At 55.4% G+C, this 14,161-nt stretch overlaps 3 protein-coding genes across 3 annotated transcripts; 1 reads left to right on the top strand and 2 right to left on the bottom strand.

Annotated features, from left to right (window-relative positions):
* Nucleotides 1-929: 929 nt before the first annotated feature.
* On the bottom strand, nt 930-3,054 carry CH63R_10255 (Major facilitator superfamily transporter; the record flags this gene model as incomplete). Its single annotated transcript, XM_018305229.1, has 4 exons — nt 930-1,290; nt 1,348-1,470; nt 1,531-2,526; nt 2,624-3,054. The coding sequence occupies 4 exons, from the start codon at nt 3,052-3,054 to the stop codon at nt 930-932; spliced, it is 1,911 nt and encodes a 636-aa protein (XP_018154653.1).
* Nucleotides 3,055-5,838: 2,784 nt separating this feature from the next.
* CH63R_10254 (Myo-inositol transporter 1) lies at nt 5,839-7,514 on the bottom strand (the record flags this gene model as incomplete). The annotated part of the gene is made up of 2 exons (XM_018305228.1): nt 5,839-7,250; nt 7,325-7,514. 2 exons carry the CDS (start codon nt 7,512-7,514, stop codon nt 5,839-5,841), a joined length of 1,602 nt encoding a protein of 533 aa, XP_018154652.1.
* Nucleotides 7,515-11,938: 4,424 nt separating this feature from the next.
* Nucleotides 11,939-13,807, top strand: CH63R_10253 (Protein kinase; the record flags this gene model as incomplete). The annotated part of the gene is made up of 1 exon (XM_018305227.1): nt 11,939-13,807. The coding sequence occupies one exon, from the start codon at nt 11,939-11,941 to the stop codon at nt 13,805-13,807; it is 1,869 nt and encodes a 622-aa protein (XP_018154651.1).
* Between the last annotated feature and the right edge of the window lie 354 nt (nt 13,808-14,161).

Below are 14,161 nucleotides of genomic sequence, written 5' to 3'. Positions count from 1 at the left end.
GAGATGAGTAGGTCCGTATGGAATGTTCGTCTATCGGTCCCCCGCCTACTCAATCGTGGTTCTCAGATCTAAGCGAAAGCCAATATTTACCGCACGAATAAGTCGTTTAATTGCGTGTTGAAGGGGAATACGTTGTCGATGGCTGTATCTACGCAAAAATGAAACAAATCTCCCGGCAAGGAGGCGAGATTATGAAGGATTCGTTCATGTGAGTCTTGTCAACACAGCCACTTCCCCTCATTTTCTTTGACTCCGGTTGTGACAACCGGGTTTACACGTCGTAAAGACATGTAGACACGCCCTGTAGAAAGTCATGTGCTGACCAATGCCGAAGGACCATCCTCGCCGGCCCTCCACTTCCAGGCCCCGGAGATAAGTTTTTTTTTTGGTTGCACATTCGCCATGCCGTCCGTACTGGCGTGCCCCGAAGCGTGGAGCCGGGACCATGTTCGATATCGGATGGGTACGGCGTCCGTCTTGCACGACCTGCCGAATCGGGCCATGACACCGCGCCCTTCCAACTGCAGATTCCCGAAGTGGAGTGAAGGGTCATATTTAGCCACGAGATAGTCTTGGTGATGAACTCATCGACGTGTGAAAACATGTACGGAAACAAAGACCAATACTTTGGGTTTCTTTTATTAGATGATGTAAATTAAGCGTAAATAAGCTATGGTAGGTTTGTTGGGCAAAATGGTATCAGATGATGCTGTCATGACCGTCTCCAAGTGAGACGTTATGTAATGCCCAGGGAAAAGCAAAAGCCAACAGAACTTTTTTGTTTTCTCCAAAAAAAACCGACCCATGGTATCTCATCAAACGCCGGGAACCGCATAAATCCAAGGGTATGTGTGTGTGTGTGTGAGAGAGAGAGTTTGTGTACGGAAGAGATTAATCGTATAGACAACAAAACTCCGCGTGAAGATTGTCTAGACAGCGTTCATGGCCTTGTCGCCGCTCGTCCTCGGCCTGCTCGCATCCAGCGCAGCGATGGAGGGCGGCTTCTCGTTGTCGTGACTCGTGCGGCCGTTGGCGAACGCCTCCGTATCGTCGTTGTCGGGCTCGTCGGCCGGGGCGGCGAAGGTCGGGGCGTAGGCGCTCTTGGCACGGATCTTGGCGCCCCAGATGTAGAAGATGACGGGGATGGGCACGAGGACGGCGGCGACAATACCGAGCAGTGTCGACGCCCATTCGATGCCCATGCCGTTGAACATGTAGCTCGCGAACAGGGGGAAGCCGGCGCCGCAGAGGGAACGGAGGAAGGTGTTTCCGGCGATGGCGGAAGCCGCGCTGGAGAGATGGTCAGTTTATTGCGACGAATGGGTCGGATAATAGGACAGCACGTACAACATGAGGTAGGCGTCGACGAGGTAGTTGAGAGCCTGGAGGAAGATAGACATGAGACCGAAACCGGTGAAGAGACCACTGAGGGTAGGAACGATCCAGTGGATGTCTTCGCGGTATCCAGACCTAAAATTATGTTAGTACTTCATGTACATAGCTGAGCTACAACGTGGAGATGAAGCTTACCATCCAAACCAAAAGATACCGGCCGCGAAGAACACGCCGCCAGCAATAACACTCGGAAGACGCCACTCCGGGATGGGCACGCCGTTGTTGGCTTTCAGCTTCCGCAAGTACCACGGCTGCTGGAGCAAGACGGTGATACCGGCAATGAGCTGGCCAGTGATCATGCCAAAGAAGGTGAGACCGGACTGGCCGGCGCCGAAGCCGTGGATGCCGCGGAAGACGAAGGGGTACGCCGTCAGGAACAGGTACAACAGTCCGTAGATGAAGGCCATGTAGACGGACAGCGCGGTGACGATGGGCTCGCCAAAGAGGAGGCGCATGGGACGGGAAAAGTTCTTGTTGATCATCTCCTTCAGGTCGACCTCAATCTCCTCCTGCTTGGCGTGGATGCCCCAGTTCCTGGTCCTGCGGCGGAGCTCAGATGCCTTACCAACCAAGATGACGGGCGGGTACGTCTCCTCGAGGAAGAACAGATCGAGGAAGAAGGCGAAGAAGCCCATGAAGGAGGGGATGTATTCGGTCCAGCGCCAGCCGAGGTGTGACTCAACGATGAAGCCGCCGATAAAGGGGGCCAGGAGCGGGCCGGTGAAGACGGCCATGGAGAAGACGGTGATGGCGGAGCCACGGGTGCGGTTGTCAAACATATCGGAGAAGACGGCGGCGACGACGGCCAGGGGGCACGCGCCGAAGAAGCCGGCGAAGAATCGGCAGATCAAGATGGTCTGCAGATCCTTGGCGACGGCGGTGCTGATGGAGAAGATGGAGAAACCGAACATGGAGAGGACGATGGGCAGCCTACGGCCGCGGAGCTCGGAGAGGGGCGCCCACAGCGTCGGGCCAAAGGCGAAGCCCAGGACGTAAAAGGACACGCCGAGGGTGCCCACGGTGGCCGAGACGTTGTACTCGGTCGCGATGACCTGCGTCGCCGCAGAGAAGATACTGGATGTGAAGGCAGACGTCATGGTGGTGTAGCCAAGCATTGCGGCTGTAAGCAACCTGCGAGCCAAAGCGTGTCAGCAACAGACGCCTCCAGACAAACACCTCAAGAGACGAACGCCCGCGCGGGTGAACAAGCATAATTGGGCCGACTTACTTCTTCTTCAACGGCCAGTTTTGCGCGTGGAGGGGGTCGTCAGGCCCGTCAAACTCGACAACGTAGTCCTCCTGCTCGGGCAGCGGCGGCGGGTAGGGCTTGCCGGCGCCCATGGCGGGCAGGGCCTTTCTCGACTCCCTGCTCTTGATGCTACGGCCGACGGTGTTAGAGTGCTGGCTGCGGGCGGTGGCGATGCGGCTCAGGGCCGTCGGGTGGCGCTCGAGGTCATTCTGGGTCGAGACGCGGCTGATGCCGGTGCCGGTGCGGTAGGCGGGGCGGGCGCCGGCGTGGGAGGCGGAGGACGTGGAGGTCGAAGAGGAAGAATTGGAGAGGACCCGCTCGATCTCGTGGCTTTCGCGGCCGTGGTAGCGGCTCTGAGAGGCGTCGCGCTCGGCGGCCTCGATCTCGCGGTCTAGTTCGTCCATCGCCATTGTTGGACGGTGCCTAGGGGTTGTGTTCTAGGGAAGGGGGGTAACCGATCAAAGTGTCGCTGTGATGATCGGCCGGTATTTATATCGTGAACCGAGAAGAGTGCGCGAGGAAGTGTTGTTGTAGCAGCAGACTCATGCAATGATGCGCTGTGCGGAAAGATAGCTCGGGGCTATTAAGAGGACGGCGTGCTTAACGAGCTACGTCAATGTAGAATGATACCAATTGACTGTGGCGGATGAGATAGGTCTAGATCGGTGGCAATGGGGAGGTGAGCGTGTGAGCGGAACGTGTGATGGATATAAACAGGATATTGCAAGTGCGCGATCCGATGTACTGTAGGTGGGCAGCTTTCGTCTTATGAATGATACAATAGTGACTTGTCTGGTCCAAGGATATGTAAAATGGAGAGAGAGAGAGAGAGAGAGAGAGAGAGAGTAGGTCAATTCAGACGAAGGGACAATTAGTGAGATTGTGGATTGGAGAGATCGGATAGGTAAGCCAGAAAACAAGCAGGCAAAGGCCGAGGGAGTGCGTATGGAGATAAAAAAGACCGGAGAAGACGACGCGGAGCAGAGGGTGGATTTGTCAAAATCCAGTACGAATGACTCTCCTCTCAGCTGATGGGAACCAGCCGGGACATCTCCCGGGTTACTAAACAGTAAGGGGATGGAATGTGAGAGATACGATAGCCCCTATGGGTCGGCCGAGTCCCACTTGGGAGTCGACCCCATTCAAGGATTTTCCCCCCTTCTTCTCTTGTTCTCTTGCCTTTGGTTCAAAGACCCGGCAGGGAGCTCGGCATCACCACGAAGAAAACAAGCGACATGAGCCGAACGGGTGCCTGTAGAAAGGAGAAAATACAAAAGTGGACCAGGTCGGGGCCGGAGGCGGTAGCCGGCACTGTTCGTTACTAGGATCTGCAATGGAGCCTAGCCGAGGTGTGGATGCTCGCTCGGCCTTTGGTTGTATCAGCTTTTTTTTCCCTCCCTACCCTCACTCGTCGTCTTTGCCCACGTCTCGCCCTTATGTCCTTGACCCGATGACGCGGGTCCACCACCCTTGAACAGTCTAGTTTGGCCATTGGGGCGGTGTCGTTACAAATCCGGGATTGGTAGACTGATGTTCTTATAAATGCGGTTCGTCTAGATTGGCATTTACTAAACTTTGCGTCCTCGTGAGCCCGACTTAGACTTTCGTCATCCCAACCCGAACGGAACACTCAATCGAACTGTTCACAAGGAGAGTTTCTGCGCACCCGCGAGTCACAGTCCCCAATTCGGCTCGAGCGACAAGCAGTGGAGTAGAGTTCACAGCGATCTTCGACACACAGCCCGGCCAATAAACTTGACTTTTTGTTAACCGGTCGGATCCGACGACGGCATGAGATGGGAACCAAGTAGGTGGGGTGGAGAGGGGCTAGAACCGGTGTTTGGAAGTGTAAGTGTGATGTCACCGGGCTGGAGTTTGGAAGGAGTTAAGCGGAAGCCAATCCAACGGCCCTAGACATAGGTATCTGAACGACAAGAAAAGCAAAGAGAAAGAAAAAAAATCAAACCCTCCACTTGGTGTCATTTGATTGCCCAGAATGTCAAAATTTTCGGGTCACCCGTCAGACCGCCCGCGTTCTGTTAGTCATCAGCCTTAAACGTCACCCTGCGTCTAGACTGCATAGCCTAGCTCGCCGTCGCGGCCTGCAGCACTGACTAACCTTACTGGCACGCCACGGCGTCCCCGGTTTGTGGGCGCACCGCGCTCGGTTATCGGTCCGTGTCCGTAAGCCGAAGAGGTTTCAATCGCCCCCCGCGGTATTGAACAGCGGCAGTTGAAAGAGAGAGAGAGAAAGCAGAGCGATGGACATGGTCGCAAAGGGCGCCCGGTCATCCTACGCTCCATTTCGCATCAGACAGGTTTGGGTTGTCGAAAAATGAACTCGTTGGGAAGATGCCCAAAATGGAGAAAGAGACTAGCAAAAAACGAAATAGGGAAAGGACGGATGTACGGTAAGATTGGATAACACTGCCCAAGGCGAGACGATCGTGGGCCCATCCGTCATCTCTCATCTCTCATCTTCCTGTTCCTCCATCCACATTTTCCCCCGGCGGCCCCCTCGGCGCACCCTCAAGACCCTCACCTCGCCGAGCCCAACGAAGCCCAATGCCGCTTCTTGCCGCCTTCCGTTCCCCTCCCGAGTCACACGGAGCGGAAGACGAACTTTTCGACTCTTCGTCCCTGACCCGGTTGCCCCGCCCGCTGGGGAAGAAGAAGAAAGGAAAGAAGAACAAGAGAAAATCCCGATTGGAAGGTTCTCCACTCACTCTCACGGTCCAACCGTTGAAAATTTCCAGAAAGGCCTGGAACGAAGCCATGCTGCTGGCTCCCCCTGTCTCATCCATTGCTTCAGAAGGTTCTCGCACGACGTGGATTTCGCCCGTTTATTCTTCAAATGAAACATGCTACACCGAACAAAGTGAGTAGAATTTACTTTGATATGGTCACTACAAATATAAGTCGAGACATATTTAGCTACCCTGAGAGTATCTGTAAGTAGATTGACTAGAAATTCAAGACACACGGCATGGTGTACCAAGATACATATTTCTTGATCAACAGTAGCAAAGTATACAGACCATTTGGTGTAGTGAGCTCGTGTTTCCATACCTACAAGATAGTCCCGCATTAAACCTCTTTAAAAGTAAGATGAATTGACTAGATTGCCTCTAGGTAGCGATTGAATGTACAAAACAGCGTGGTCCCTTTCGATCTCAATTACAGGCCCTCAGAAGTCAGATGTTACGTCGGACCCCCCATCCGTTCTCCAACAGGTTCGTCGCCTCCTCGAGGGTCAAGCCAGACGTCTCGGGATAAATTCGCCAGACCAGTCCATATCCCAGCAAGCATACCAATGCGTAGAGTACAAATGTCCATGAAGGGCTGAGTGCGTCCATGAGTGGGAGGAATGTCAAGCCGACGACAAAGTTGGCACCCCAGTTCGTCGCAGTTGACACTCCACTGCCGATGGACCGCACCGCCAGCGGGAACAGCTCACTCTGCATCCATGGCACATTGCCTAGTCCGAGGGCATACGCAGCGACGTACCCCATAATGCTGATGAGAATCAACACCGCCGCTCCTCTATCCGTACCCGCTCCTTCGCCCGTACCGCCCTCGCTGGCGGCCGCCGTTTCGGGCCGCAGGTCGATGAAAGAAAACCCGTACGCCGCCAGCATCAGCCCCGCAACCATGAACGGCAGGGAGTAGAGCAGGATCTTGCGCCTTCCGATGCGGTCGATGAGACACAGCGCTGCCACCGTGAAGAGGAAGTTGGTGACGGCGACGCTCATGGCAGTGAGTGTGGGCGAGCCGAAGCCCACCATCTTGAAGATGGTCGCCGAGAAGTACATGAGCGAATTGAACCCGCAAAGTTGCTGGAGTCCCTGGAGCAGGCATGTGATAACCAGCGCGCGCTTGTTTCTCCCGACCGAGAACAACTCTTGCCAGCCACCCCACCACTCCATGCGCGGCGTTCCCTCCCGTCTCATGACTTCTCTTTCCTCCCTAATCTCGATTTCGATTTCTTTGATGACGGCCTCAGCATTCCTCATGCCGCCGACCGTGTTGCCGAGGACCTTCTCGACCACCTTCTTCGCCTTCAGCGACTGGCCCACCATGACGAGCCATCGTGGTGATTCAGGCATCAGCACGAGAATTGAGCATTGCAGGGCGGCAGGAAGAGCTCCCAGGCCAACCATCCATCGCCATCCCGTGGACTGGTCGCCGTACTCTGCAAAAGCCCAACCGATGATGTACGCAACAACCTGGCCTAGCGTGATAAACAGGACGTTCATCGTCACCAATCGCCCACGATGGCTGGCAGGGGCCAGCTCAGCGATGTACAGAGGGACGACGAAGCTGGCAGCTCCAACAGCCGCGCCGACTATCGACCTGCCTATCACCATGGACGTGACTGTGCCGGCCCATGCTTGCATCAATGCGCCAAGGATGAAGAGAATATCGGCGACGAGGATAACACGCTTGCGGCCCAGCGCATCGGCGACAATGGAAGAGAAGGGAGATACGAGAAGCGCAAAGAGCGCGGTACTAGATGTAATAATGGACTTGTCGAATGTCGTCAGGGTTCGGTTGGAGAGCGAGGTATCGATCTTGACAAGAGTTGCCGATATTACGCCCGTATCATCTGGTTACATACATGGTCAGAACTCTGTCTCTCACACACACTGCTTCGATGCTACACTGCGCGGCCAAACTCACATCCAAACAGCAAACCGCTGATGCCGGCGGCAAAGGTAAGAAGCCAGACGAAGAGACTGGGCGTAGATTGTTGTGATTGCTTCATTGACGGGGGTAGGACATCGGCTTCCTCGTCCGCATCGCGGTAGTCCAACTCGTCGTCGCGGTCCTGGCGACCGGCCATTAACGGGGCGTCCATCGAGTCGGGCATTGTGGCGAAAGGGCTGCCTGAGTTGATGTGGCGTATGAGGAATATTTGGCGAGGCCGTCGACTTGTCGCACGTTCGATATAAGGTGATTATGAGCCCTTCAAAAGGCCATTCTTCGGAGTGCGTCTCGGCACCGTCGGTCGTGGTGGAAGAAGGCGTGGTTGATGTTGAACAGCGGGATGCTGGCCACGTTACGCATTTAGAGTTGCCATGTCGTAGCCTCAACTCCCTTGCCGGGAAGCTTGGGGCTTGCGGGGCACTCGTCACCAGGCCCCTGCACGCCATCGGTTGCGGAGGTACCTGATGTTGCTGCAGAGAATGGCGCTATGTGAGGTACCCTTCTATCTCTCAACGGAGACGAAAGGGCCGCACTTTCGCCAGAACCAGTCAGCTTGAACCTCCGTGAATCCGAAACCCGGCAGCCCTTCACCGCCCTCCACCGCGAAGCACTGATCATCTCGTGACACAATAGGAGTCGCCCAGGCGTCAGTCACCCTGATTATCCAGGGCACTCCAGGCCGTTGCCCAGTCCCAATCCACTCGGATGAGTTGACAGATTATGTAAACCAACCCAACTGGAACTGAGAGGGTTTGTCAATCCGCTCGACATCAAAGGAGGGCGGTCCTAGCGGAGACTGAAGAACGCCCGTGCCTCAGACGAGGGGGGAAAGGGGAAAAGACGGCCTTTTCGCGATTCTTACCTTATCGGCGACCTAGACACGGACTTGGTAGAGTTGGCGATGGTGGGGTTGGTCCGCGGTTATTACATCCGATCCAAAACAAGAACGACCAAGTCTCTGACCATATCACGCCGTATTCGAACGGCGCAAAGGCAATGTGACTACGTGTCAGTGGAAGCCTTCATTGGTGTTGTAGAGAGCAGCCCAACGGGCAAGATCTGTTGGCATTCAGGGAAGGCGAACAAGGCCAAGCTCTGTTGTTCGACTCACTGCTTCGGAGGGTCGAATGTACTCCTCCTGAGTCTGCCTGCCTAGTGACAAGGAGCGGTGAGCTTGAAGATTCACAATATGTTGCCCGGTTGAGGTTGTTGTACTTGGACAGTATTACGTTCCACAACTTCAACATGGCCTTGGAGGTTGTTGGGTTACCAGTTCGTGTAATACGATTCATAGCGGCGAGAGATATTGCGTGTCGCGGATTGATGGGCATAGACAGCTGGCGTGGAAGGGCTTACCAGGTGATCATCGGCTTCAGAGCGCCCGTCTCTCTGATTGTCCAAGATGCTGACGGTCCAATGGATGACGCCCAAAGGGAACGATTTCCTTCGGTGGTTTTCGCTGGACACCGCCAAGGCGAGCGAAATTGCTTGGCTGTGGATAGTGAACCCTGAGATGCTGCAGAGGTATCCGTACAGTGTATGTTGGTCATATGCCAGTGGCCTCGAAGCAGGTCGCCGAACGTAGGCGCCGGTATACTATTCTCTTCCCGATCAGGAACAAGTTTGTGAATATGACTTAGAAACGTTGGGATGAATCCGACGACCGAGACCAATTACATGTAGCAGCGCCGAAGCCTTGGTCTATCTGATTAACAGATTGCTCTGTCGCATGGTTTTGTAGTGTGGTTGGTTATCAGGTCAAGCGCCTAGGTCTATCCAGCGGTCTAGATTATCAAATGTCAATAGTCGGGATCCCAGTACATGCCATGTCGGGTAGCAGTACACACGCATTAGACTCTCAGGCTACATATAATTGTTGCGAACTGTAACTTTGTCATATGTCAGAAGGGAATAGGTGGTGCAAGGAGGCTTCTGCGCTTTTGTGGGTCCGAGAAGAGTGCGGGCGCAACAAAGTCTCGCCCTGATCCTGAGTGACGCAGCAATGGGACAATGCTTCTTCGTGCGCGCCAAGGCGGTGATTTTCTGGGCGATCAATAGTGACATAAGGAAGGGCATGGTGTCGGTACGGGGTTGAGACTCGACAACACAGAGTCGCTGACTGACAGGCTACTGCCAGCCCAACAACGTTGGCGGCAGATGTCATTTGGTCCGGGGGATCGTCGCTGGGGTAAGGGCTGAATGGTGTCTGCAAAAAGAAAGAGGGCAGGCTCATCGCCCGTCCGCCCTTGAACCGAGGCCTCGGTTGGTTGATGTCTTGAGAGGTTGGCGTGAAAGAGTTGAGATGAGTTGACTATGGGGTTATTCCGAAAGGCTAATTTTTGAGTAGGAAAACGCAACCAGAGAGGGACGGTCGAGTGGTTCTAGATCTTTGAGAGCCGGACGTCGTCGAGTCGCCAGGAAGAAACGAAGTCCGGCGCCGTGTGTACCTGTACTTGGGTAGGTACCTAAGGTAGGGCGGCAACTGTTCGCGGAGAACCCCCGACCTCTCACCAGCGCATTCCGACTTTCTTTGTGATCCTCATACCTACTTACTGCCCGCTAATATCTTTATTTCCTGCCGGCTGCACTTTGATCCTTCACCCGACTCAAGTGATGCTGCTCGCTCGACGATCCGTAATTCAGGCGGCACCGAATTCCCGCTGGCTGTCAAATTAATACGATGCGGTGTCAAACCCCGTTCGACAGTCGTCGATTGATGGACCCTCCTGAGAGTGTCGCGGGGGCTGGACTCCCTGAAGACACACGGGCAGAAAGGGCGTGTGCAACCTTGGCAGAGGGGGGATAGCATGTTGAACCGCGGCCGGATTTCTCGAACGCCCGCTCGCCTGCGCAGTACAGTACTCCGATTTGTCTGTTGGGACGTCGAGGCATGTACGCGGAGTCGACGAGTGCATTTCCCCTTCAAAACAGGCCATCTCGCCGTCCTTACTTCCCTCGCCCTGGTCTGCGACCAACCTTTCCGTTCAGTCGCACGACGCTGACGAGCTCGGTGGAACGCAAAAAAACCACACGACATTGACAAGCAGACATCCGAAGAAGACATTCAACGAATGTCGTCGAGTGGGGGGGGGGGGGGGGCAACTCAATGAGTCCCCACCAACACCCACGCGGTAGGCACCGGGGGGACCATGACGTTTGACTAACTAACCCCCTGATGGAGGGGACGCCCTGGAGGGTCTTCGGCAAGAGGCGCGAGAAGTGTAAGAGTCAGTCGGGGAGCGGACAGACTCCGCGATGACCTGATTCAAAGAGAACCGTCGGTGTCGCGTGTGATTCAAAAACCAGCTGTTGTTCGACGCCAACGCACGCCAAGCATGTCTTTACTTCATCCCGCACAGGATACTTCACCGCGAGTGGCTTCGGGGTAGGCATGTGTATGGCGTGGTGGCTTCTCGCGGGTCAAGTATGTGGTAGCACACCGTCAAATAGAAAGTGGCGCTTCCGATGGACAGTCTCCATGACTTCTTATCTTTGCCCTATCTAGCCAATGAGTATTGTAGGGCGTCGACGACGTCTTGGAGACTTTGAAGGAGAGGGGGGGGGGGGGGCTACGGCACTCTCAGCCCCTATGCGCAAGCGCCGCAGGGGACTTCGTTCTACACTACAGAGGGCGGGGGGTTTGGGGTACAGGTACAAGTTTCGCGCGTGCAGTGTCCCATCCAAGAGCGAGGATGAGACTGGTATCATGGCAATGGCTTATGCAACCGCGCTTGCGCCCGCAAGACAGGGTCCTCTTCGTCTTCTGTTACCACTTCTGCAGTACTTAGGCAGTGTGCTACAGGCTACCAACCTTGCCCCCGCTGTGCCGCCCGCTGCGTCCCCAAAGGTAAAAGCCAAAAAACCGCACCATCCGAGTGTGGGCCGCTGATACTGGGCGATTGCAGACGGTACGTCTTCCTAGGTAGGTTTCTACAGTAAGGTACCCGCGAGAGACCGGAAGGTACCTACCTACCTACCTACCTACCCAAGGCAGGCAAGGTAGGTAAGTAAAGTAAGTACCTCAGTAAGGTAAGCTGCCCTATCTCTTCTCTTTAAGTGAGGGTTCCCAAGCGTGGAAGCAGAGGTGGGCAGACTCGACATGACATGGAACTGACAAACCAACCCCTACTGCTCCGTACCTATGAAACAATTCCGTTCCCGCCCAGGACACCGACCTGATCGGCTTCGTCTCAAACATAAACCAAACCTCACACACTACCCAGAACAGAAAAAAATCTCTTGCTTGGTGAATTCTGCAGCTCTCCGCTTTCAGCTCCCACATCCCGCCCACCCCAGCTCCTCTCAAGTGAAGCTGAACCGGGCTCTGAGGGCACGCGGTAATGCAGCCTGTATCGTCAGCGTCCTAGACGGCAGGCACGTCACCGCATTGTCAGGGGGGCTAGCGACCGAGAGAAGAGCGACGAACCAAACGCACCGCAAAAGGTACACCGAGGCCAGTCGAGGCAAGGCTGGGCCAGAGCCAGAGTCAGCACCCAGAACGAGCCAGACACGGACTGAGCTGATCCGACGACCCCGCGAGACTGGTCGTGTCATCACGAACATCTTCCGCCCTTGACATTTGGCACCATGGGTCAGTGGTGGGATGCCGGCAGGATCGACGCTACCGTCACGAGGCAGTTCGTCTGTCAGTACCTGCTGCCCGAGGAAATCGAGCGCTTAGACAGACCACTGGCATTTGGCGACGGCTTGACGGACGAGACGTATTGGGATTGGATCAACAACAAGGCCAAGCGTATCTTCTTGATCCTCGTCGACCTCAAGATCCCAGACCAGATCTTCGGCATTATCGACGACTCCTGGGACGACCACGATCTGCCCATCTCTTCCGAACACGTCGAGCGCCTCAGGCTGACCGCCGTGAGGGACGACAAGATCGAACGCAAGTTCTTCGCTCGCCAGTTCACCTACTTGCTCAGACCCTTCCAACGAGGCGACCAGGTCGCTTTCAACGACCACGAGCTCGTTCCTCTCGATGTTGTCGAGCGTCGCCCGACCGGCAACAACGCAGTCGACAAGGTCGTCCTTCCCAACTGCCCTGGTTTGGTTTTCTACCGCCGCCGCATCCCTTTGGGTACCGGCGTTGGCCAGCTTTCCAGAAACGAGTTTGTTGAGATACTCAACAGCATTGGGTGCATCCAAAATGACCATTTGGTCTCGTATTACGCCTCGTACACCCAAGGCGGGGCGGCATACGTCCTCTTCACACCCGGTACCGACTCCAACCTGAAGTCCTTCTTCGGCAACAACCCGTCCAGTTTCAAGAACCTGGCCAAGAGAGAGAGGAGACGCACCGTCATGAACTGGATTCTGTGCCTTGCCGATGCCCTCGCGTACCTCCACAGCCGGAGGCTTTGCCATGGTAACATCAAGCCGTCGACGATCCTCTTCACGAGCCAGCTCCATATATTCTACTCCGACTTTACGAGACTAAACGCTGAGGTGCTCGCCGGCTATACGGACAAGAATTCGTTCGACCGGGAGTCGTATGACTACGCAGCGCCCGAGCAGTGGTTTCGTCCCACGGGCGGCCCGACGAGCCCCTTGGGCCGTGGGGTGGCGGCGGCGACAATGGCCATATCGACGTCTCCAGAAACCCATACCAACTTCTCCATTCCGCGAAGTGATAACCCAAGCAGCCCAAACGCGATGCTAAACACTCCGAATCCGTATCTGAACCCGCAGGCCGCCGACATCTTTTCCCTCGGCTGCGTCATCCTGGACTTGATGAGCTTCCTTGTTAAGAAGACAACAAAGAGTTTCTCGGCCCATCGGGCTGCCAAGCACAAGACCCCGGGTCGCGGTGGCGCGGTACTGGACTCGTCCTTCCACAAGAACCTAGGGCAGGTCGAATCGTGGATGTCGACACTGGCCAAGGAGGCGTCCAAGAAGGTCTCTTCATCCGACGGCGGTTATGTGTTTCGAGGCATCGTACCATTGATGCATATCGTCGCCCGCATGCTATCCGCAAACCCCCTCGATCGTCCCTCGGCGGCCGAGGTGCAAACCCAGGTCTACCAGATCCTGACCAAGTACTGCGACATAAAAGAACCTCACTGCGTGCACCAGTATGGAGGCTGGGACTTCGGCATGTCAAACTTACGCATACAAACGGAAAGTCCCAACATGGAGCTCGTGCCACAGCCGACCCGGCAAAACTCCGTGTCCCAGCCGTCGAGGCGTGATAGCGAAAGCCTGAGCGGAAGCATCAGCCCGAGAAGGCTATCCCATTCGAGGACGAACAGTAGCGGCGGCATGTCGAACAACAGCGGAGTCAGTAGTGCGGCCAGCAGCGAGCGAGACCAAGAACGGGATCTTGCGACCGGGTTCACAGCCATCCGGAACATCCGTGTACCCCCGGCGCGGTCGCCAGGGCCGCCGTGGGACTCGGGCCCCGCTGTACGAGGTGGACGCGGCGACCGAGCTCCGGTTTACTGAGCCCGACCCCGCCCCGAGTGGGAGAAGTGTACGGTACGAGAAAGGAGCGATGAGCAATTTTGTTTTCATTGGTTTGGCGCAGTCCCGATATCGATACCATACCAAGCTGCTTGAGTTGTGCATCAGAATCTCAAACAAGATTCAAACAAGATGTGCCGGACGAGCCATCTGCCTGGATGGGGGCTGGGGGTGTTAGGATATGATTTGTTGAAGCTTTTTGTTTTCCCGTTGCGTTTTGTTCCTTTTTCTTGCTCTCGGCGATACCTCTGCTGCAAATGACATGATCGTGCCCTGGAAATGGGGCCCTGGTAGGATTTATGAAGAAGACAAAAAAATGTTGAGAAGTAAAGGTTT

The sequence above is a fragment of the Colletotrichum higginsianum genome, assembly GCF_001672515.1.
Source record: "Colletotrichum higginsianum IMI 349063 chromosome 7 map unlocalized unitig_7, whole genome shotgun sequence".
Taxonomy (NCBI): Eukaryota; Fungi; Ascomycota; class Sordariomycetes; order Glomerellales; family Glomerellaceae; genus Colletotrichum; species Colletotrichum higginsianum.
Note: the sequence above shows the minus strand (reverse complement) of the source record. Positions and strands in the feature narration are given on the sequence as shown.